The sequence below is a fragment of the Amblyomma maculatum genome, chromosome 7, assembly GCF_055883805.1.
Source record: "Amblyomma maculatum isolate TAMU_Amacu chromosome 7, ASM5588380v1, whole genome shotgun sequence".
Lineage (NCBI taxonomy): Eukaryota > Metazoa > Arthropoda > Arachnida > Ixodida > Ixodidae > Amblyomma > Amblyomma maculatum.
This window is the reverse complement of record NC_139350.1, coordinates 107,917,649-107,943,434: the sequence shown is the minus strand read 5'-3', so window position 1 is coordinate 107,943,434 and position 25,786 is coordinate 107,917,649. Positions and strand designations below refer to the sequence as shown.

Below are 25,786 nucleotides of genomic sequence, written 5' to 3'. Positions count from 1 at the left end.
CACTTACCAGTTGTAAGGACTTCATTTTTATTTCCTCTGAAAGTAATCCGTGACCTTCTTTTGCGTCTGCTTAGCTATCAGAGATGGCCTCACACTGTATTCATAGGCCCACAGGGATTGCATCACTTCTTGCTGTCCAGTTAAACTCGCGTAGCGCCGCAGCACATCAATTGCGTCAAGCACTTACGGTTGCTTGGGGCTTCGTCATCTTCGGCGTCAGTGTCACTGTCTGGGTCCTCCTGCGTGTTTCCCCGCACGTCTTGCACGATGGAGTCGTCCGTCACTTCCTCAGTAGCAACAATGCAACTGTCGGCGTAGAGGAAGTCCTCCAAAGCGACACCGTCAGGAATCGCCTTGTCACTTTCCAGGCATCTACATGCTTCTTTGAGGCCAGCCTGATCGTCTCCCTCGCTGTATCCAAGTGCATGGGCAGTGAACGGACCACCTTCAATGGCCTCAGCGCTGTCGCATTCTTCAGGGGCACTTGTTCCAGCCACAGCGTTCTTAAACAAAGCTTCATAACTTTCTTTCCGCGGGCTGCAGCTTGGGCGCTTAAGATGTACCAATGGACATTTTTTAAGTAGCACTACTGCGCATGCACGACGCCTCCTTGGCCGCCACTTTCAGCTGGATGCCACGCGAAAATGACGCGAGGCGTTCCCTGTAAGTAGTTTTCCGCGAAATGATGTCCCTTGCTTTATTGGTATGACAAACTGTTGCACAACAATTGTGTGCAGTGCTAGCATCTTCTAGGCCTTCGGAATGCATGCACTGCAATGTCCCCATCTCCCCTAGCTCGCCTCAAGCGAGAAGACAGGGCTAGGTTCGTCACTGTCCTGTTCTCAAGTGTTAAAGGAGTAAGGGACTCTAAGGACCTTAAAAATTAGACCAATCAGCTTACTGTCTGTTACGTATAAGGTATTTACTAAGGTAATCGCTAATAGAATCAGGACAACCTTAGACTGCAATCAAGCAAAGGATCAAGCAGGGTTTCGGAAACGGTACTCTACTATCGATCATATCCATACCATCAATCAGGTGATAGAAAAATGCTCGGAATATAACTAGCACTTATACATAGCATTCATTGATTACGAAAAAGCATTTGACTCAGTTGAAACCTCGGCAGTGATGCAGGCATTGCAAAATCAGGAGGCAGACAAGCCGTACGTGAAAGTGCTGGAAGATATATATAGTGGCTGCACAGCAACCATATATTTCTGCATAAAGAAAGTAACAAAATTCCCATAAAGAAAGGTGCGAGGCAAGGAGACACAATCTCCCCAGTACTATTCACAGCTTGCTTAGAGAAAGTATTCAGAGACTTGGAATGGGAGCAGTTAGGGATAAGAGTAGATGGAGAATACCTCAGTAATATGAGATTTGCTGATGACATTGCCTTGCTAAGTAACTCGGGGGATGAACTGCAAATAATGACTGATGACCTAGACAGGAAAAGTAGAAAGGCATGCTTGAAAATCAATATGCACAAGACTAAGGTAATGTTCAACAGCCTCGGGAAGAAACAGCAGTTTACATTAGGTATCGAAGTACTGGAAGTAGTAGGCGAATATGTCTACTTAGGACAGGCAGTAACCGCAGATCCGGACCATGAAAAGGAAATAATAAGAAGAATAAGATTGGGATGGAGCGCATTTGGCAAGCACTCGCAGATTATGACTAGCAGCTTACCGGTATCGCTCAAGAGGAAAGTATATAACAGTTGCATCTTGCCTGTACTCACCTATGGGGCTGAAACGTGGAGGCTAACCAAGAGAGTTCTACTTAAGTTAAGGACAACCCAGAGGGCTATGGAACGAAAAATGGTAGGGGTAACATTAAGAGATAGGAAGCGTGCAGAGTGGGTCAGAGAAATAACTCAAGTTACCGACATTCTAGTGGAAATTAAGAAGAAGAAATGGACATGGGCAGGAGATGTAGTGCGAAGAGAGGATAACCGATGGTCGCGATGGATAACAAACTGGATTCCAAGGGAAGGAAAGCGTAGCAGGGGGCGGCAGAAAGTTAGGTGGACGGATGAGATTAAGAAGTTCACAGGGGTCAAGTGGATGCAACTAGCACAAAACCGGTTTAAGCGGAGAAATATGAGAGAGGCCTTCACCCTGCAGTGGGTATAGTCCGGCTGATGATGATGATGAATGGGGTAGGGCGGAGGGGGGGTGGAGGAGTGTGTTACGGAGGGTCCACAGATGACTCACATCTCTGCCCAGGTTAGGCGAGACCAGCCCTGCACACAACTACTGTTTGGAAAATAGACCCACCTCACCATTGTGAAATAAATTCTGTACAATTCTACAGCAAGGCAGGAAAAGTAGCTTTTGTTCCCGTGCAGTGCATGTGTGGGGGGGGAGGGGGGAATGAACAATCACTAAAAGGATTAATCAGCCCGAAGCTGATGTTAACCATATGATCAGTGAGGAGAGGCAGGGGGCTTAGCATTTCGAGGCATGCCACCATAGGGCTGCAAGATGAGCAAGCAGCGGGCTAGCGTTCCCGGTATCAGTCGCCTTAGTGAGCTGGGTGTTTCACATATATGTTTCACAGCTCACTTTCTCGAAGGCGACCTTATGGTCAGCACACTTGCCGTGCTCAGCAAGGGGGGCGCTTTCGTGTTATTTTCGTGTTGCTAGATCCTCAGATTTTAGGCCTTAATGCGATGCATATGAGACGTGTTGTGGCGAAAAACGAGCTTTTACCAAGATGCATGGAGGGATGGGCAAGAATGACAGAAGTCAGGACGAAAAGTGTAGATAGAGAGGGAGAAAAGGATGTGCATGAAGCAGCGAGAGCGCACGTCGGAGAACCGAAAAGTTGAGCGAGGTCAAATATAACTGGTGTTTAGGCGACCCAACTCAGCAAACGTGCTTCATCGTTCACCCGCTCCAGGAGAGCAGTATTGTCAAAAAATGTCCATTACCTGGAAATCAGGGCTATACTATGCAGAGCTCTAGAAGCCAATCTTCTAGAGAACAACAGCTATACTCGATCTCAGTACTTCTTGGCAGCGCTACCAAAGCAGCGATGAATATGTTCAAACGCTGTAGGATAAAATCGGCATGAGGGAAACTGAGATACCGTACTTTAAAGTGCGCTTGCGCTAAATCAAAATGTTGATAACAATGTTTCAGTGTGATTTTCGATCAGTGCTTTTGCATGCGACGCTTATGCAGTGAATACGATTCGACCGACATGCAAGGACAGCATGCAGGGTTGCTTGATGTTTGCATAGGCAATCTGGGATTTCTCGTGATAGCGGTAACAAGGAAGGCGTTGATATTACAATCAGGGCGCTTTCAGATTCAGTGCAATGCAAACAAATAGTTTGACCTCTGCTGCAGGAACTCCTCCTACGTGACCGCACATCAGAGGACGACCTGGTGTTCGGTGTTAGTCAATGGTCGCACGCAGAGCGAGCGCAGTGACGCAGCTCAAACCATTTGAGGCTAGACACACACTCTGTCCTGTGACAGGATAATGATAATCGCAGTGTCGGCCGGTGGAACTGTTCTAGATGAAACGGTCGTTTAGCATGCACGATTCTTGTTCGTGTTCATCATTTCCAAATGGCGGCTCACTTTGACACCGGACCCGTCGCTTAGAACAGATCTCATAGCTCTAATTTTGGTTTATTTTTTACACTGAGTGATGACTGTGCCATAGAAACTGGACTTAACAATAAGTGTTGGTGGTTTTTTGATAAAACTGGCTATTGTTCTGAAAACAAGATGGCTCCATTAGATTGAATTAACTGCGAAGCCAAAAGTGCAGCAATGAAAAACAATGCATAATGCTTTTTAGCATGCGTAAACCTATCTGCGCACTTCTAATGCTTCCTTGCATAGGTCGGGGCACTCACTGATGAGCGCCCTCATATCACCTCACTCACACTCGCGCAATGAGTGTGAGAGAGTGGACACGTATGAGAGTGGTCATGAGTTATTACGTAACTATGTTACTGCGGTCATCCAAAAGAAAATTTTATAGCAATGATCTGCTAGATATATTGCGAGTTAACCCCAAGAAATTTTGAAATTTGCTAATACCAAACAAAAACAGCTCCTACAATATATCCTAAAAGAAACAAGATGGCACACATGTTCCGCTTTCTGATGCATTAAATTCATACTTCATCTCTATTTTTACTCTCGAGCCAGCAGAAAACAGCTTAACTTCACCGATCCGAAATTTTACTTCAATGCCACCTGTTACCATTTCATCGGAGGAAATATCAAGACTCGTTGACAGCCTCAAGCCGTCTACATCTCCCAAACCTGATGACATCCCTGCTAAGATTCTCAAGGGAACAAAGCATTTCACAAGCCAAATCCTGCAACTCATCCCCCAGTCTCTCAACACCATTTCAATTCCGGGTGACTGGAAATCAAGCAAAGCTGTGCCAGTTTTTAAGACCAAAGACTGTACTGACCCCTTGAATTATTGTCCCATTTCACTAACATGCATCTCAAGTAAATATTTCAAGCATATTCTGTACTCCCATATTGCAAATCAGCTCAATCATAGCTTGTTCTTTTTCCCCAAGCAGCATGGTTTCAGGGTAGGTCTCTTGTGCGAAACACAACTTTTTGAATTTACAACCGATCTTCACCTAAATATAGGTTCTTTATTTGAGACGTCAACTACCTAGATTTTTCAAAAGCATTTGATCGCGTCCCTCACCAGTGTGTCATGTGTAACTTGAATGCCTATCACTCAACCCTCTAATCTTAACCTGGATCCACTGCTTTTTAACCAACAGCTCACAGCTCACCGTCATTGCCGGTCATGCATCCGAAACTACTTATGTTATCTCCGGAGTACCCCAGGGTTCTGATCTCGCTCCGCTTCTTTTCCTCGTTTTTATCAACAACCTGCCATATGGGATTTCGTCATCCGCCCGCCTTTTTGTGGATGATTATGTCATTTATCGCCGCATTTCCAATAATACCAACCAGGAACTATTACAAGCCGACCTTAACAAAATCCAGAAATGGTGATCTGACTGGCTCCTGCAGCCTAATATTTCAAAATGTAAATTCATGCACATTTCACGCCAACGCTCCATTATTCACTTCCCATACTCCCTCAACTCCACTGCGCTATCACTAACAAACTCGTACAGGTACCTCAGTGTTGAAATAACAAACAAATTAACTTGGCTGGACTATATCATGAAACTTTGCGCTAGCACCTCCAGAACACTTGGATTCAGCCAAAGAACACTGGCTATGTCCCCTCCATCTGTTAGACAACTAGCTTACGAAACATACATCCGCCCTAAAATAGAATATGCCTCAGCAATATGGATACCCCATCAGGCCTACTTGATCCACTCACTCGAAGCCATCCAGAATCGTGCAGCACACTTCATAACTTCCCAGTATTCAGCTCGACACAGTGTTACTAACTTGAAATCATCTCTCGGCCTTCAACCCTTAGCACTTCATCGGAAACTTGCGATCATTTGCCTTTTACATAAATTATATTTCAACTTTCCTGCACTCCGAAAAAACTTAATACTTGCTCCTTCCCGCTCATCTCGCCGTTTAACTCCCGTAGCATACGTTTGCATGGTTCCACAAATGCCTTCAACAAATCCTTCCTCTCCATCGCCATAGAGGAATGGAACATACTTCCCGAAAGCGCGGTTACCGAGTATAATCCCTCCAAATTTAGGCAGCTACTAATTGATCATTTCAACCTGCCATGGACACTTTTCCTTGCTCTCCATTATTAGCAATCCGATTTGCGTGCACTGTTGCATCAATGTCTATTTTTCTGTATTTCATCTTTTTGTCACATATAGTTGATTTTACCGCATATAGTTATTTTGTTATGCTTTGCTACATGATTATCCGTATTTAGTGTGCACTGTCTTGATTGCCTGACTTTTCTTCTTTCCTTCACCTTTTTTTTTATCATTTTTGTATTCTTTTCCTTTGTTTTTATGCTAATGTATGGCCCTTTCTCACCGTTGTCTTCCCCCCCCCCTTGTAATGTCCCTGATAGGGATCTTTAAGGGAATAATAAATGATGAAGGTGATGGGTGTGAGTGAGTGGTCATGAATGGGAGCGGCCATGAGTGTGAGTAAGTGGCCGGGAATGGGAGTGGTCATGAGTGTGAGTGAGTGGCCATGAGTGTGAATGTGAGTGAGTGGGCGTGAACAGGACCAGGCATGAGTGTGAGTGGATGCGAGTGTGGATGAGCATGAGTGTGAGTGGCCGTAAATGGGAGCAAGCATGAGTGTGTGGATGTGTATAAGAGTCGCCGTGAGTGCGAGTGGCCGTGAACAGGGTCGGGCACGTGTGTGAGTGAGTGGCCGCGAATGGGAGCAGCCATGAGTGTGAGTGCGAGTGAGTGGATGCGAGTGTGGACGGGCATGAGTGTGAGTGAGTGGCCGTAAATGGGAGCAAGCATGAGTGCGAGTGTGAGTGGCCGTGAACAGGGCCGGACATGAGTGTGAGTGAGTGGCCGCGAATGGGAGCAGCCATGAGTGTGAGTGAGTGGACGTGTATGAGAGTCGCTGTGAGTGCGAGTGGCCGTGAACATGGCCGGGCATGAGTATGAGTAAGTGGCCACGAATGGGAGCAGCCATGAGTGGATGCGAGTGTGGACAGGCATGAGTGTGAGTGGCCATAAATGGGAGCAGGCATGAGTGTGAGTGAACATGTATGAGAGTCGCCGTGAGTGTGAGTGGCCATGAATGAAAGGATGAGTGTGAGCATTGAATGAGTGGACATGTACAGGAGTGGACATGAGTGTGAGTGAGTGGTGGTGAATGGCAGCGGGCATGAGTGTGAGCGCGAGTGAGTGGGGTTGAGTGTCACTGGTTGTGTGTGAGTATGAGTGAGCCCCTCCTCATGGTGCCGACCTATGTACAAGACTGACAATCACACCTGCACCGCAGAACTCCCTTTGGTCTGAGCCAGTTTCATGACAAAATTGAAACAGGTCATGCAGGTTTTGCAGTGGAATCTCATTAACGTATATTCCCACTAATATGATTTCCCAGTTCGTACGACCAAAATCATGTGTAAAAAAAAAGTCACAGAATATGGCGAGTATGCTCCTTAATCATACAATTTCCTAGCAAGCATGTTCATCATGGGGCACTAGGTGCAACTTCAAGCTGCATTATGAAGCTTTTTACCCAGTGTTCCCTCTTCCTACTGTAATGTAATAATTGCACCAAACTCTGATCACAGTGGATGAGCTGCAAATGAGCAGACGAAGCCCAAATGCCTGCAGCATCAACAGAAGCCCAGTTTAAGAATGCTTTTGTCTAATGCAGGCTTAGCCCGGTTGTCATTAACTAAGAGGCTCTAGTGTGCAGTACCTGCTTGTTTCCACAGCAGAACCATTGGAACAATTCGTGCAGTTCTTTGTAGCCAGAGAAGTTTCCTAGTGGCCCGTGGCAGTTTGCGTTGTCTGCCTTGCTCGCTGATCTCGCTTCTCTCGCCAACGGTCATTCGAAAGGCTCGAAGAAGGTGCTATGTCAGGTGTACAGAGCATTTTTTCGCTATTAATTCTCTCCAATCATTTTATGTGCAAACAAACATTAATTACCCTCCATGCTTTTCTAGTTTATGAAAATTTTATATGTACTATTAGGCCCAGCAAGAGATGTGTTGTACCTCTGCCACCAGTGCACTGCCAGCGTTCAGACTATGGCGGCCCCTATAGCGCATACGCACAACTCCTAACATACCAATGCCCTGCTGCACTTCTCAGTTGCTTAATCAAAATGTGTCTGAGTGCATTTTCCTACAGTCAATACAGTCACCCACTGTGTGGCAAAAAGCAATAATCTGCTAAGTTTGACGGAAAACACTGAGGCAGCTAGTTTGGAGCAGTTTTGGTGCCGTTGTCTTTTGGAGCAGGGAAAGGAGTCAAACCGAATGGAGGAAGTGGAGCAACACTTACACCCCAGCGTTAGCTACACATGCAATGACAAAGCTTCATTTCTCTACTACAATTACCACAGAAAAGACAGGGCATCTTTTCAGTGAAAACACCACTTCTTTTCTTTCCATAGTTTGCTCTTTCTGAACAACAACTGTCAACAAAACTGTCCTATGACATCAGGCTGGAACCGAGCTATTTGGTTCCAAGGCTCAGCTATCAGTCAAGAGCAGTTGGCTATGCAAGAAGAGAAGCACAAATGGCGGTGCTGATAACAAAACTAAGTCTCAGGACAGTTTCACTGGTGAGAACAATTTTCACAAACAAAATGAAATAGCAAGCCCAATCACATCAGTTAAACCAGTTTTGAGCAAGGCCTAGAGACATCTTCAGCTCGCTCCTTCACAAGCTCAACCTGTGGGGAAGGAAAGGCACCAAATCGCAGTCATGAACAGGCACACCCAGGCAAATGCTACAATTCAACAATGCTACCCAGCTGCATAGTTCCAGTGTAACCTTGTGGATACACACATGGTGCTAAACATCACAAACCTTCGCCTGAGAGTGGGGCTTGGCACTTGTTGAAGAAAGCCAGCAGAAACTCGTTGTGGGCGTGCACTGCAACAGAAAAAGAAAATGGCATAACCACAAAAAAATTTCACAAGATCCAGTCTCAAAAGACAACCTGTCACAACGTGCCAAACAAGACGGAACAAAATACGAGCACTCTGTGAGCATTTACACTGTGCCCAGTGTTGCCTCACATGCTGCACATGGCACCCATGCCCAGTAATCATCTCGATGCCTCTTTGACCTGCGTGCCCTGTCCCTTGATATACTTGACCCATAGTTCCTCAGATTATTTTGTGCGGTTGTATAACGCTTTATCACCTCAGTTCAGTTAAAATTGCCAAAACCGAGCAAACGGACGACACTGTTGCTCATTAGCTCTGTGCATAAAGCATCCAGCAATCGGAACACCAAAGAGGCAAAGTTGCTTACTGGTATGAGATTGCCGGCACACAACCTACAGTTTCTCACACAGGAATACTGTTTGTATCACATTTTCTAGCATGCATGGCCAAAGCACCAACTTGTTCTTCTGTGTGGTTGCTGCGATAGTTACATTAAAGTCCAGTAGGTACATGCCACAGAGTTCATTGAAAACTAGCTAAATAAGCCACAATTTTCTTCAATTCACATAAATGCTGTCAGCTTATTTAGTTCTTGCTTCCACTGCATATAAGATGACACCTATACATGACAAGGGCACGGGCATAAGCTACAAGAAGCTAAAAACACAGACAGCCGCTGTCTACACTAAAAGTACTACCACAGTTTCTTTTTTTGGCTCTTGTGTCCATCTGTGCAGTTCTAACAACCTAGAAATACAGCAGCTAACTCAATATCCCACCAGATTAATGGAGGCACTGATGTATGCCTTCAAGATTGAGCCCTATCATCAATGATGCCACAATCACTGCAATTTCAAGAACAGGTGGGCTAGGCTAGAGTGTGAAAAAAGTTCTCTTTTATTTCCCTTCCATTTCCTTTATGCACCTCCAGAAGAACAAATTGTCAGACAAGCTGGTGCCCCTCTCTTGATATCCCACTTCTCAGAAAGTGATGTCGTTCATTTTTAGTAAAGTGGTGGTTATAGTGGCAAGCATTAATCAGCCAGAGAGTGCTGAAAAAGTGCAAAGAGCAAGTTTTGGCAAAATGAGTGGCCCGAGTGCTGTGCTCACAGATTAAGATGCACTGCCTTCACGAAAACTGGCACATAAACACAAAAAGTCCTAAAGCTCCAGATAATGCAGGAATTCAAGTGGGATGACAAGCACCTAGTTTACAGTACACTTCCACTTTGAAAGCAACATACCGGATGTGAAAGGAGGCATAAAAAGCGATATGCTAACTAAAGTAATACTGTGACTACAGCCATGGCCATACTGCTCTTGGGTAACTACTCAATGCAGTTGAACCTGGGCATATCAAACTTGAAGATCACGAAATAGTTTGATATATGTATATATAAAATGGCAGTGTCTAAGCTTCTCTATAACCCAAACGCAAGAATAGTACCCTGCCTCCAAGCTAGCGACGTGCTTCATGCAGTGATATGCCGTCCCCTAGAGTGATGGCTGAACACAGCTCATTAGGCATAATCTGTTTCACAGCAGATAATGCTTTGAAACTAACTACCACCAATCATATGCTATTGAATCCTGCTGCCAATATACCATACATAGAAGAAGAATCTCATTAAAATTTATTTGTTTTCTTCAATGCCTTCGACAGCAAAGCATGCGAGGGCTGCCCCTAGGCTCTCTCTATTCTTTTTCCAAGTGCAGCGGATGGCAGACAAAAACTTCCATTTCTGCTTAGTGCATACAGAAAGTAGTTTTTCGGTACTTTTATACTCTCAACAATTTACAATGATAGGATGACACTTGTTTAGCCGGTACTACCCCAACCCATGGTTGCAATCAACTGAGTTCGGTTTGGTTTGGTTTAGTGGGTTTAACGTCCCAAAGCGACTCAGGCTATGAGAGACGCTGTAGTGGAGGACTTCCGAAATTTAACTGAGATTATCAATTAGACTGGCTAGAACACTTTGAAAGTTGTTTTCCAGCAAAACTTATAGGTCGGCCACAACCTGCTTAAAACTGTCATGCGCTTTTATTTCCTCCTGTGAGGCATCTAGCCTCCTGAAAAATGCAGCCAGTTTTAAATTCAATATTTCTTTGGCCATTCTTAATGCTTTTATGTCAGTGACTAGACTCTGCTGACTGTACAGACCCCACCAGAAGATCCCTGAAGAGACTAAACTGAGTAGCCAAATGCTCAGAAGGCTCTTGAGGCATTAAATCAAATGGACCATTACCAGAGAATAGAAAAAAAAAAGATACCATGGAAAACATTTACAAACAGACTGACACAAAATCCATGAGCAGAGGACTGCATAGCTAAATAGCAGGACACATTATAGGGAGCGAACACTGTGCATTTAAACGTCCATTTTTAAAATTGTTTTTTCTTTAGTGCAATGAGAAAACTCACTGTCTAAAAGAGGATTGCACGATGGTTCTGTTAGAAATGCTACAGAAAAATTTCTGAAAATTTTTCAATCAGCGCATGGGATGCTGGAAACCATTGACCAACAAACGCAATGGTAATTTCATGCTGGCAAAAGTTCTGTACTGAAAACCACCAGCTGGACAGTAATTGGTCATTTTTAGTAGAGTAGCATTCATTTCAATTTGCACATTCAAAGCTGTTACGACACAGGGATACACATGCATTTGTGGAAGTTTTAGTGCACTGTAGTGTTACCACTCATGCATCATGCTGTTTTGAATTTCTTGGATAACCAAGAAATTCAAAACAGCATGATGCCATCTAGTGATAGAACCTAAAAGCACATAATTGGCGATGCGAAGGAAGCATTGCTTTTCACTGAAGGGAACACTGAAGAGAACGCAAAACATAATAAAACATGACGACCGCTCACGAAAGAAAGAACACTGTGCACATAAAGAAATCGATGATGCTTTTGAGAGGTGAGATGACAGTGCAGTTTGTTTTATGCCGATTTCATTGCCCAATTAAAATAATAATTCCTCGTTACTTGGATACTGTAGATAAGACATTTTCATTTAAATCACAATCTCATGATACAGTTTGGCCTAAGAGTACTCTGGTATGGGCCAGTTAGTTTGACACGTTTGAATCCGAAAAATGGCAATAAGAAATCAGGGACAAAAAGGCACATAAACAAATACGACTGGCGCCAACTATCAACTGAAATTTATTGCCTCACACCCTGCATTTTATAAGTAGAACTCGGCCATATCACCGAAATCAACCACAAGGAAAACAGTCGACTAAAACTATCACTCACAATCAGCATACAGATTAGAGCCGAACCAGAAGACTAGCAGGACATATACCTCAGTGCAACAAACACATCACTTTAAGAACCAAAAAGCATCTAATGTGAGAGCAGAAGCGCAAGTGTCAGAAGAAAACATGACAAACATTCTTCCTTAACTTTCCTGAGCTTCCCTGCAAAAAAAACACAAAACAAGTGACCATGGAAAACTAAAATGGCCAACTGGAACATGGAAAAATATAGGTGCACATGAAACTGTTTGTTATACAAAAAGCTTCATGTGAGTTTCATGTGAAGTAAACTCATAATTTTGCCAAAATCTGAGAGTTTAGTGACTGACAAGAGTTGCACTGATATGCAAGTGGGCGAAGCTTGACAACCTAAGTAGGAGCACAGTGGCAACCAGTAACCAGGACAGCTTTTTTGCACTGTCTGTGGAATATGGCTATGCATCCAAGAGCTGCGCAAACATACATGCAGGACGAGCATGGGGACTAGGCAAAAAGAGAAGCAGAACAGCCAGTTGCCAAAGTGACTTCCTTGCACTGCACAGGAAATGGATCAAGCACCCAAGAATGGTGGTGACAGGAACAGATTCCAGATATTTAAGGGGCAAGATATAATGCAGTTTCATGCTAAGGACAATGCAAATGCAAATAGAAGTCCACAAAGACCAAAACAGCTCCTTATATCTTGCACCAACAAGCAACGACAAAACTTTACAGTAAGTGAAAATTTCACAGTAAACGAAAGTGTCAATTAAATATCTGTACAAATTCCCGAGTAATATTTTTCAAAAATTTATTAGCTGTGGATTATAGGCCTTACCAGATAAAAGGCTTTTTCTACTTAATACAAATACATATCAAGAAGGTTCTGTTGTATTCGTGTGCTCAGTCGGAAGCTAAAAATGTTTCCTTGGGTGAATATCCAGTTTCCATACTCACACCATCCCCGGGCAAAGGCTTTGTCCAACCCTCGTGCGACTAGCCCCTCTGTTCAGTCCTTTGGACTGGCCGTTGGCATGCCATGCAACACCACCTTGCCAACACATTCCCTGCTGCCCTTGTTGCATTGTTTCTGCAATCTGTTCTCGACCCCTTCCTATCACAATTTTTTTTTATTATGGTTTCCCTGTATTATCTTGTAAATACAAGCATTATATCACAGTATTTACCTCAAAACAAGACACAGTGCTCCTATGCTGGTAGCAGGCTCATTGTCCACATTCTCATGGTTATGTTGGGCCACTTATACTTTTGGTCAAAGCCCCATCACGTCAAGCTAGTTTGTCTATGATATTATAGAGCCAGCACAAACAACACAAACTGAAAGTCACTATTCATTATTCTGTCACAGCCAACACACACACAAAAAGCAAATTTACTTGTACCTATACATACAATGCATGTAAGAGCATAGTACGACCACCTTACAGCTGTCTAGCCCAAAGACTTCATTCCTGATACTATTACAATACATAATTGCTTTCACAGTCATTATTTCCCTGTTGTGTTCCTTACAGCCCTGAAGAGCACCTGCTTCACAAATCTGAGACATTATATTTTCAATATTCTCCCAATTTGTCACATGCTGCTTTTACGTAAAAGCTTTGTTGCTAAACTAAGTGATGATCTGCACATTTGTTGTCTATGTTTCGTGCCATCGCCATTTATGTTCGCTTCCTTGTTTCCTGTGCTTTGAACTTTCATGATGGATTACGGTTAGTACCAAAAACAGGCACTTTCTGCCAGAAACACTCGGACTTCAATCCTTTTGAAATTAGCAAAATGAAGGCTGCTGATCAACGAATCGCTGTCATGAAGTAAATGCTCGCAAGCATAGCTGCAGAGACGCTAGCCGAGGCTCGGCTCCTGTGCGTAAATGGGCAGTAGAAGCTAACAGGCGCTGCTGCCGAGGGAAAAATTAAATCACGGAAGCGACTGGCACAAAAGAACGCTACCTGCTGCATCGTGGACCAGAAGTTTCCTGACCTCCAAGTCGAACTCTTCCTTGGTGAGCTGGAAAGCATAAGTTATTAGCAAAATCGCGCACTTTCGCAATGAAGTTCTTGAAAAAAAAAAAAATGCTCACCCTCTGACTGAACCATAGCTTCAGACAATTCATGTACCTGCAAAATGAAGGGAGGACAAAAAAAAAAAAATAATTAGCCAAGCGGTACCGCGAAAGTGTCCTATCTCTCTCAGCGTGAGAGCAGTGACACGGAATGCAATCCTAAGTAAAGCCAAGTGCCACTAGATAAAGGTCAGTGGCGACAGAGAAACGTACGCTTTGAACCGATCTCCCAGCATATCCGAGAGTTTTTGCTTGGCTAAAACGAGCTGATTTGTTTGCGCCGCCATCGTAGCATACACAAGATAATACAACCACACAAAGAAAGAGCACCGCTGTCGCTCAACCGGAAGCGGAAATGATAGATGGACATGACTAAGAAAGTTGTTGGCAGTCTTTTTCTAATCAGAAAAACACTGCTGTTAGAAAAATACTTAATTTAACACGCTAGAGAAGGCACGCAGTGCAATTCTCAAAAGGGACCGCCCGATGTCTGCCTCCACATCGGCCGGTGCGTTGGCTCCAGCGGCTCTCTCTGCCCCTCGCCCGAGCGCCGTGAGGATGGCGAACGTTCAAGCGCAGCGCGTTATGAGCACAGCCGAGGACATCGCAGACCAGGTGAGCACTCTCACCTATGCACGCTTTCAGCGCCAGCTCAGCTGCGGCACGCTCGTGCAGCCTTCCGCACGATGGCACGTAGATGTGGCAGGCTTGGTCGACGCTGCCCTTATCACGGCTACAAGAGCCCGGCGCTGTATTTCCAAGCCGACGTGGCAGCAGCGCGGCCTTTCCTCGGTCGGATTGCGCCGTCTGGGCGAGCCTGCATGTCGAGCAGCCTCGATCTGGCCTGACGAGGCGAGTCGAGTGCCTCCGAGTCGTTACAAGACCGGCGACTTGCCCTGTGCATACGGCGCAATGTCCCGTTCGCGTACCCAGGCAGAACGCGTAGCCTGGCGTTAAATCCTTGATGTGACAATCTACGTAGTAAACACCTCACTCCTGCAGATCATCCCTGCGAATCGGAGGGTTGCAAGTGTGCTTACTCAATATGCTAACCATAATGCGGTGCATTAATTGGAATGCTCTTTGTACGTTCCACGTAATGCATCTTGATTTCTTTACACTTCTTCCGGCACGTAGAATGCACTCTTGTTAAGACACTGGGGGTAGGGTTTCCGCTGTTCACACTGCAGTTTTGCTCACCATCGGTTATTTCATGTCAACTCGAGCGTTTTAACATACTTTACATACTTTTTAAAAATAAGTGCTGCACGGCATAAAGGAGGTAGCGGAGCGCTCGTGTTTTCTTCTAGTAACAGATAGTCATTGCCGTGCACTTATTTCGCCAATGCAGGATCTTTAATTGGGAAATGCGTTTTTTATGTATACAATTGTTTCTAGCTGTGTAAACGGTGCGGGCCTGCAGCTGTGCATGCAACAACCAGCAGCCTTTGAGACGGAAGTGCCAGTATCTGTCACAAGGCACAGATGGTTAAAGTAGAACATGCTTCCAAACTATGGCAACATTGAGTGCCTGGCATTTCAAATCATCAAATGTTCTTTTTGCTGCTGTTGTTGGCCTTTATAGACAGGTTATTACGACAGGAGCAGCTGTTAAAAATTGCCATCTGCATCTAACTGCTAGTGACCCCTCAGCTCTTTTGACAGCCTCCAGGTTATTGCATGTGGCAGCACAGATGATATGAGCAGGCTTGTCTAGAGCGCTGGAGCAGTGTATTGCAGGACAAATGAAGGGAAACCTTAGCTCAGGTATTTTACTGTGGTCTCAGCACCTGTTCCTATTTTGCAGCTGCGTGCGACCACAAGCTGCCTGTTTCAAAATTTCACATCTTCTGCCCTACTAGTGGCAGCTGGGCTGTGGCATGCTCATTCAGTCTTTTGCACATTGGCCTTGTGATCTGGCGGGCTTGGTCAACACTGCGCTTATCACGGCGGCAAGAGTCCACTGATGTAGCATCAGCAACATCTCTTGCAAAGAAGCATCTGTGGTGGCTCCCTTGCATTGTTGTTGGCAGTCATCAAGTTTCATTAATATTTGTATGGCTGCTCCTGACCTACAGCGTTGATAACGTCTGTTCGGTTAAATGGCCCACTCTCGTTGACTCTTGACATCAACTCTTTAGAGGCATGAAGCACAATTTGATGCAAATCTTTCCAAAAGGGCTTCCATCATTCTGCATTTTAGATCACAGCTACCGTTATCTACCTTTTATTATGCAGGAAGAGAAGCACCGCATTAGGGCGTGGAAATTTGGACAACACTGGTTTTTATTGACAATATCATCCGCAGGTGTGCCACTTGAGCATTTGTCGTAACGAAAAGGGGAGTGCTCTAGACTGGCCTTCTCACGTCCTTTTGCTTAGGCTCATTGTAACTGGTGGCCCATATGCTCCATCTGATGCCAGATTAGGCCACCTCACTTAAAGGGCAACTTCGTTGGTTTTTTCATCATTTTGTGTTTTTGGTTGAATTACATTCCTCGGCATGTCCTTACTGCAACACAAAAAGCCGTTTTTCAAAATTCCAATTAGAACTATTAAAAAGAAAAAACAGCAAATCGAAACTGAAACTGCTTTCATGGCCAGAAACTATGTCCCAGTTAACGAAATGGTGACGTCACACACAGTATTAGACAACACTCGTACGTGCATTGGATGGTGAAAATAAAGTATGGAAATTGGGATGCACTGCATAAAATGCCTGAGGTAGTTCAATATAAGCCTCACAATTTCATAATCACGTGGGAAGGGGACAGTAACGGCAGTATACTGTTTGATGGTGATGGTGATGACGGCTGTCCCCTTTTTAACGGGGCGCCTCCGCCTGTCGGCGTGGCGGAGCCAAAAAAAAAAAAATGATAATAACAATGCAAACACACACACACACACAATTTCTGTTCCACGCGACCACTTAGTTCACTTTGACGCGTTCACAGCCCGAATGCTCTTCTGGTGCACCGCCCCATTCCGCCACCAGTATTCCAGGCATTGTTTAGTGGTCTCCACTGCACTTCGCTCCGTCTGGCCGAAACCCAGAGCAGCAGGGAGGGCTGAGGCCTCCGAGATCAGTGTTATACCGGGGCACTCTAGGACCGCATGCCCTATCCGTTTCCTTTGTGACATCAGAAACTCAGTGTTGCCCGCGGAAATAGTCTCAACTTTAGCCATGAAAACTGCATATTTTAGAGTCATGCTGTGCGCAAACAGATTATCGCACGGCGCCCAAATTTTGTAGTATGCGTCAGGGTGGAGAGGAGAACCTACAGTAAACTTTTTACAAAACTTTTCGACTGTCGAAAAACCTCCTGAGTTGCCCTTTAACCTTGGTATTTGGTGGAAATGGTAGTTCTGTACCTGCACTGCTGGTAATTATTATGAAATGGTCTGTTCATGAAGTAATTGATGTAATGAAAAAAATTAAAATTCCTATAATGGAATGCTATTCCCTGTAATAAAATAGTGGTTATCGTAACATACGGGACTAATGTTGTAGTGGGGCTCCATTGATATTTCATCACTTTACCCTTCCTTACTGGACTTGTGCAATCCTCAGGCATTCTAAGGTGAGCCTGTAGTACTGATGAAACAGCTTCAACGTGCCTTTAACATTGTTTACTTGCAATAGCAAAAACAAGTAGCCATTTTTGTTTATAGTTTGTATACCTTTAGTGACATGTACATCTGCCATCAATAGCTTGATGCAAATGCATGAATATTGAGTTGATACATTTTGCTAGTCAAAGTGCTCATAACGACTAACTTGACAATTTTCTGCAATGTTGTGGCAGTTTCACCTTTATTTATATTGTTTCTAGCTGTTTCATATTAGGGGCAGTCCCAGCTTCCTTGCTTGACCTACTGTCTTGAAAAAGTCTTTTGGGCTACTGAGTATGCTGGAAACTGGCTTAAAAATGGTGAAAAAGCCCACTTATGCCAGATTGCTCTTCTCAGTTTTCTCTGATGCGTCGACAAAAGATGAAGATGCAGCCTTTTGGTTTGCTTACAGCAAGAGGATGAAGATTGGCTCACTCTTGCTCATTCTTCATAATTAACTCTTCAGCATCAGGAAGCACAATTTTATGCAAATCTTTTCAAGAGGGCTGCCGTCATTGTGCATTTGAGAGCTGCCAGAAACTGCCTTTTGTTTTATTGGTAGGCAGAAACAGGAGCACTGCATTTAGGTCATTGAAGGGAGGACAGAACTGGTCTTTATCCCAGTGCAGTGCCACCTGTTTGGCTGCATTTCAGTGGAGATGAAGCACAAGGTGCTGGTGTGCTCTGCAAGGACAACACAAGTCCCACTCACTGCCCAGGTGGTTGAAGTCATGCTGAGCCCTACACCATGGCGTCCAGCATAGACGTAGATGCCAAAAGCTTTATATTTGGTAGTGTACTCACTGAAACGTGAATTTAACTTCCAGTCGTCAATGAAGCTATGATGCGTTGACCGGCTAGCACTTGTAAAATGCCTGCATATATAGAATACCTGCTATAGTAATTTTGGTTTTCATTGGACTTTTACAGCTTGCAGAGGACTTTCTCGTGTGATTCTTGAGGCTATACAAAGTTCTGTTACACCTGAGAAATCTCGGTAAATATTGCGGACATGCTATCCTATTTGGGCTGTCATGGTCATATGCACTGTGCGTAAAGCAACATCACGCATGGATATTTTGTATGTGTTCATCTGTATGACTATGAGTGAGAATGACTGGGTGTGTGTAACTGTGTGGTATGTATCAAGCACTGAGCCTGCATTCCAGTTTATTGGCATCTGGCATTTTACTTGCGGGCATTTGCTGCAAGTGTCTCGTCTGCTGTATTCGCAGCACAAAAGAGCTTTTGTTGTGCACATCTCCCCAAATGCTCCAGATCTATTTTGACTAACCACTTTTGATATCAATATCTGATCATGCCTCGGCAGTTTTAACTGGTGTAAACAAAGCCAGTGCAACATCTGAGAATTTTTTAAGGTGGTCGTTGTGTAAGGCAGTTTATTACTGAAGCTGAGGGAGTTTGCACTGTGTTGGAGAGTACAGTAACTCAAGGGCCAATGGCACGCAGGTGCTGAGGCGTGGCAAGCATGTCCTGCCTCACCTGGGCCGCTTCTGTCTGGTGAGCACGTTCCTGGAGGACGGCTGCCGCATGTGGTACCAGTGGGGGGACCAGCGGGACTACATGAACCACTCGTGGGGCTGTGGCTGGTTCCTGGCATCCCTCTTCGTGCTGGTCAACCTGGTGGGCCAGCTGGGGGGCTCCATCGCTGTGCTGGCACGCTTCCACGTCGTGCCTGCCTGCGGCCTGCTCTTCTTCATAGTCGTCCTGCAGGTGCGCGCACCAGGCCTCGTGTATGTGGGCACGAGGGGTGGGCCTCCCCCTTGTGCCCACACACAGTGCCCATGGAAAAACTCTTAATGTCCTGAGGTGCATTTTGCTCACCGATCTTCTCCTGAACATTATGTTGAGCCTACCTAATGTGAACCCTCAGATCTTCACTTTAAAGTGGCTGCAAATACCTTTCTTTTTTCTTTTTTTGCAGTAGGCATTTCACGTTTGAATTGTAAGATGGAAAAATATTTAAATGCAGTTTTCATAGCAATAAATGTGTCTTATTGCTATACATATATAAGCTTACCCAGAAGAGGCATAAAAGTGAATTTCGCTAATAGCAAATATTGGCTCAAGTTCTCCTCGACGACCTTTTATTAACATTACCTTTGATTTATCGTGAAGTGACGCTGCTTAGGACATCATCATCATCATTTATTAACCCTTAAGGGCCGCTGGAAAGACAGATCTCTGAAACTTCAAATTAAATTCGCCTTTTGTGCGAGTTTTCTGCTCATGTGTACAGTCCTAGCGGCGACTGATGGAAACACATTGGATGGCGTCGACGGCGTTTCTCGTCGCTGCCAGTGCAAGGGGGCTGGCAGCACAGTGACCGTTACAGGCTTGGCAAAGCGATGCCAACCATATCTGCCGCTTATGGTTGCCACTCTCGAGGCGTGGCGGAACGCAAGACTCGGTTTTTAAGGTTCCCTTCGGCGAGCCGCGACCAACAACGAGGTGAAGCTTAAATTAGGGCTACCAGGCGATAAGATGTGAATGGGCGACCTTGGCGACCGACTGCATACTCTCGACTGTGAAAAACACTTTGTTACAGGTATGTATGCATCTAAAGGAAATGTGCATGAAGAAGAGTACCTACTGGAGTTTGCACCAAGCCTGTAACCCACCATTAATAGCTGCAATGAGGATTTGTTCGGTGCATATTTGGTTTATGTGCAAAGGGGCCGGGTAGCGCAGATATCACAGGTGGCTATGTGCGAACCACTCTGCTAGGAACAGCGGTGCATCACAAGAAACGCCGTATTTTTTTTTCTTGTTAGTTAGACTGCAGTCACGATAAAACATGCTTAATATTACGGTCTAGCGTACATGGCCGCCTGTGATACCTGCGCTACCTGGCCTTTTCGCACATAAAAAAAAACGACAAAATACATTGTGATCAGGCCCCGTCGCACATAAAGCAAACACGCACCGAACAAATCGTCATTGCAGCTATCACTGGTGTATTATACAGCTTGGTGCAAACTCCAGTAAGTACTTTTGATCATGCACATTTCCTTTAGATGCATACATACCTTTAGTATATGTGTTTTTGTCACTCAGAGCATATGACACACTTCACACTCTTACACGACGCACAGTTTTTTCTTTTTACCTTACAGGCTCGCCTTCGTTCTCGCCCAAGCATTCGGATTTTGTTCCTTCGGTGTACGCAATCAGCTACACTTTGATAGGGAGCTTGAAAGTCGTTCGTCTTCGTCCGACTGTCTGCAACGGCAAGGAAACTGTCCGGCACAAATGAGTCTCCTGGAGGGTTCATGCTCGTTCACTTGCGGAGTGGAGCACTCTGGGCATAGAACAGCATTGATTCCGTAGAAATCGCGGCGGAGGCAGAAAAGTTATGGATTCTTTCACAACAGAATGACCATTCTCTGTGCATCGAGAACCTTTTCAACACTGCGGCCACATCCGTTCTGGGGGCAGAAACCGGCCACAGCACTGAATCATCCATTGCTAAACAAAATGCTGCACATTTCCTGCAGGCTTCTGTTATGCATTCTGGCCGGGACAATGCCCTGTTCAGGGGGTGTCGATAAGTGCCTCTCTGCCAAGCTTCGTAGATGAAATCCTGTAGCAGCACGCTTGTAGACTACGCGAGCAGGAAGCGACGCCCCTTGCACCATGCCGACGCCGCGGTGACCGACCTCATTGTGCTTGGTAACCCAAGCCCCGCATATATGCGCCGCTCATAAGTTACAGGAGACGATTCCACCTAGCTCTGCAGCATCAACAAACCCCTGGCTGCTTTGCAGTTTGATATCTCTCTCTGCCTCCGCACTCTCCTTTTCTTTTTTTTTTACAATAAGTCTGTCGTGAATCTGCGCGCTGAGAGCATCTCATTCTGTCACGTCGAACACAGCCCGCGCATTGGCTTGCACTACACGCTCTTACAATACGAAGACAGTATATGCGTGCATTATGAGTGAATTAGGAAAATGCTGAAACATTCCCCAATACCGCGTGAACGTGATACTGCAATCACTGTCACTGCTTTTCGCCCCGAAGGCCAAAAAGGGGAGAGCTTTAGCTTTCTACCTGCGTTGGCGTGGCCATTTCGCATGGTGCACTTTCGTGTCGTCTGCTACACTGCAGATTGAAGACCAAGTTGAAGAGCTGCAGAGCTGATTCTTCAACTTTTTCACACTGTTATTTTTGGTCATCTATCATTATTGCTTCAGTCGCATCTTTATGCTCGGAATATGTTCACGCCATGACATGCACAGAGCCTTACCTTGGCTTTCCAACTGAAGTGGCTGCGTTTATTTAGGTTGCATTAATTGAGCCTCCTTCTTAAATTAAGGCTGCACAAATACCTTGATGTCCCTATTCTAATTGTTCACAAAGGTTGGCAGGGAGAGAATTGTTCTAGCGCAGTGTCCATGACCCGTTTTGTGCAGTTTCATTCCACATGCACCTTAGCCACTAGCAGTGCATATTCAAAGGAGAAATATAAACGGTGCTTGGAGTAGTATGCCAAGCTTTTTCTGCATATGATATAAACATACCGCTGAGCAACCCTGGTGTATGTGGTTGCGTGGAATGCCTGCTTATCGCAGCACAGGCATACAATAAGCTGGCTCTCGCAGAACCATTTGTGTGTGCCACTACAAAACATGACATGTCACTTGTGTTGGCAAAGTCTAGGCTTCCTGTGCCTCGTGGATGATCTCCTAACACAACCAAAAGGTGCTGTTCACTTCTGTCCATGCCTGTACCATGCTGGCATTTGTAATACGCAACTAAATGGCTAATAATGTAGGCTGATTATTAGTGGATTTAAAAGTCAGATAGAGTTGCTTCAATAGTTGTTAAGCACCTGTTGTTACGTGGGAGGAGCATACAGAATAGCACACACAGTTGTGTATGTGTTACATATATTTTCTTCATGTGCTTGCCTCTTGAACATGTAGTACTGTCGCTGAATTCTGACTTTGTGTGATTAGAATGTCCGCATGCCGTGCACACTTTCTTTTCCTGAGAACAAGTGCCAGTGCTTTCTGCAGCAGTGGGACTGGCCACTAAGCAATTGAGCAGTCATGACCCGTAAAGCAGGCAAGGCATCACATAAGTGTGTGGCAGTTATAGTTTTGAGCTCACATTGACCTGCACATAACACTTTGAAGTGGATTAGAGTATCCTGCTGGATGGCAATATAGTAGACTGCTGCAGCCACATGTGTGTTCCCAACTAGCAATGCCATTTCTAGTAGGATGGAAGGGATTTGTAGGTTGTGCCTTGCCTACATTTATGCATATGCAGCGTGCTTGCACTATCTCTTGTTGCAAGCACTGATAAATATTGTCAATGGCCTTTCGTGTTACTGTGCTAGCAAAGACCTCGAATACTATGCAGACATGCGCACCTTTCTAAGGTTAACGAGGTCAAAATGGAAAAAAATATCTTCAGGAACAAACTCTCAGCCTCAACTGTTAAACTAAAATTACTTAAGTATTTAATCCACACAGTTTGGTAGCTGGTTCAAATGGAGAATTTGAAGCTGCGAACAATGTGATGCCATGTCAGCCTTTGAAGTGAAAAACATTTGTATACCACCGCAGTGCAAGGAAATCTGCCATTCTTTTTCCTTCAGCAAGCTGGAAAGAAAATTATTGTACATGACATATCACAACACCACTTCATGCAGCAAAAAGCGCAGTAATTCCTCATATTGAAGGTCTTCAGGTTATTAAGTTTTCATTGTTTCAAAAACCGGTGTGGCATGGTGTTGGCCACTGCTTAAAACTCCCTATTAGCACTAACAACCAGACTGCATTAATGAAAAGGTTATTTACTGTGTTTTGTTTAATTAGTTACATAGTCAGAAAAGTTTTGGAGTACCTAAACTGCGTCCACTGAGGCTGATAGTGTGCTTCTTCAAATATTTTTTTTTTTCTGTTGTGAATTCGTTACTCTGGGAATTTTTGAAAGTGTCTGAAAAATCTAGCACACACACACACATTTTTCATACCAAAACAAACGACGTAATGAAAACTGATAGCACTGGGGGATGACAAGACATTATCCTCCAGGAATTGGAATAGAATTGTGGACCCATGAACTGCTGCTTTGCTGCGCTGTAATAATGGTTGTCAATGGAGTTGACGTGGAGGTTCACTTTGAAAGGGCTTTTCCCTGAATTTTCATCACCGTGCTGGCACACACGGCTCAAATAATTTGCAGAGGTGATCATATTGGCTCAATCTATGCACTTGACATGTTTATTTCAAGTGTTCAGGTCTAGTCCGGGGCTCTGTAAAAAAACGTTGGAGAAGGGAATATCTGTGTGGCGAGTGATGGTGAGGACTTTCACGGAGGTCATTTTTTTTTTCTCTAACACGTGCAAGGAGGAGGTTATAATGAGGGCAGAGGAATACAATGGTAGGCTTGAGTGGAGGATTTTTTCTTTTTCTTTTTTTTTTTTCTGATATTGTAGCATACATGCAGTACCCATCATTCTTACACTTAGTGTAAAATTTTCGGCTATTATGCACGTTCGTGATGAACATTGCAGTCAGACAAGCATCTGATGCCTGCATCTTTGTTGCAGCTGAGCACCGCGTCCAGGAACGTTAGCTTTATCCGAGACATAGTGTCATAACCAAAATGAGCATTTTAACTGCCTCGTCGATCTTGTTTGCTATAAATGGGCACAAATGCATGCAGTTGATGCATTTGCACATTGCTTTGGTGACCCCTATGCCCTTATTTGCTTTTGTGGAAAAAGCGATATAATCTGTACTGTGCCTAGCCTACCTCACTGCTGAAATGCATGTGTGCCAATTTATGTCTGTGTTTTGTAACCATACAAATGACTCTTAGGGAAATTTACTTTTATTCATGCATGTGTTTTGGGCTTTCACCAGGGTAACGAATAAAGACATATGATAGCCGAGGTACAATAAACAGTTCGTGCTGATCATATCAACATGTGCATAGATGTCATCTGTGCAAGCAGCAGTTTTGGTGGTCTCTCGAGCGGGTTGTTTATAATGATGGCACCAAGAAGTTTGTGCATGAACTGCAGTATGGTGTTTGGTAACGACCGTGTTTGCTTAGTGCTGACATTGAAATCCCCACAAATGATGAGAGGAACATCCAAAGTCCCCATGATGCACACATTATCATTGGTGTAATGTATAAAGGAGTTCCTCTCTGTCAACACAGTTGTCTTGGGTCATAGCAACGTTGCTAGTGAGTGAAAATTTCAGAATGTGCTCATGCTGATTGGCCCTAATATGTGCTCAGCTCGCCGACATATGGCACGATCTGCTGCGTTCCTAGCAATCCTTTGTGAATAGGAGGGCAACATACCACAGGTCCCCAGTGGAAGCTTTGCCAGATTTGCAGTACGACAGTCTGCTTTGTAATGCACATGTGGCCTTTGCAATACCACTAATTTAGTTGCTAATGTAAAACTGTGCATAAAAATGGCACAGCTCAAGTTGGCTGTACCGTAGCAGGTCGTAGAGAAGAGGGGGCCTAGGAAACAAGAACTTTGATGTCGTTCAGGCGGTACCTGTGCACTTGGATCAGTCGTATCAGAAGTGTTCTCCCTGGACAGGTGGACAAAAAAAATAAATGTAGCCATTAAGAGCATTCCTGCATTAAAAAAAAATAAATAAAACACTGTGTATCATGCAGGGTTATTGTGGGCTCTGTGCACACTCCAGGCAGAATTAACACTTTGACAGATCAAGGCAGGCCTGGATCACTAAAATGACTGAGTATGATTAACTGCATTCCAGTGAGCTAAGCATTAGTGCAAGAAACAATGGCATAATTGGCTGGTGAGTGAAGAGCCAAAGAGGTTTTAATGTGGAGGAGATTCAATAAAGCTTCCTAAGCTTTGTGAAGAAAAATGGAGTGCCACGCACAAGCACATTTGAGCTGCTGTGCTTGGTATGTGCAAAGTATATGCTCTTCAGTTAAACATTGTATTAGGAAATATTTTGCTTTTCCAGCATTATTTGCCACCTGAAATAGGAAACTAAAGGATGCATGCTCCAAAGTGCTCCAGATGGAAAATTTTAGCGCTTGTGCTTCAGAGTACTTCAAATTGGAAATGTGAGTGCTCCAAAATTTGCTCCAAGTTGCATGTTACCTGTAGTACCACAGTAATTGTCCATTGAAAATAGTGTCTTAAATTCTGAGACTTCAAAAAGAAAATTTTGGAACTGGGATTTCAATTAAGCCAGCTTCAATATTTTAGGGTTCCTAAATTTTAATTTATATGATGTGCTGAAGCCATG

General features: G+C 44.4%; 2 protein-coding genes across 3 annotated transcripts in view; one reads left to right on the top strand and one right to left on the bottom strand.

Moving 5' to 3' along the window:
- LOC146184300 (transcriptional adapter 1-like) overlaps positions 1-14,933 on the bottom strand; it is a 49,765-nt gene extending 34,832 nt beyond the window's left edge. The window contains exons 1-4 of one of the 2 annotated variants that reach the window (XM_084609364.1): positions 14,519-14,933; positions 13,908-13,944; positions 13,777-13,834; positions 8,474-8,539 (exon numbers count right to left, since the gene is read on the bottom strand). In XM_084609364.1, the coding sequence (XP_084465490.1) occupies positions 8,474-8,539; positions 13,777-13,834; positions 13,908-13,940 (157 nt within the window). In that variant the 5' untranslated portion in view covers positions 13,941-13,944; positions 14,519-14,933. Of the gene's footprint in view, positions 1-8,473; positions 8,540-13,776; positions 13,835-13,907; positions 13,945-14,102; positions 14,320-14,518 lie in introns of those variants that run through there. The other variant, XM_084609363.1, reaches the window with a different exon arrangement.
- Surf4 (Surfeit locus protein 4) overlaps positions 14,327-25,786 on the top strand; it is a 33,637-nt gene continuing 22,177 nt past the window's right edge. Inside the window, exons 1-2 of the mRNA XM_084609365.1 lie at positions 14,327-14,504; positions 18,972-19,235. Coding sequence (XP_084465491.1) covers positions 14,376-14,504; positions 18,972-19,235 — 393 coding nt within the window. The 5' untranslated portion in view covers positions 14,327-14,375. The remainder of the gene's footprint in view (positions 14,505-18,971; positions 19,236-25,786) is intronic.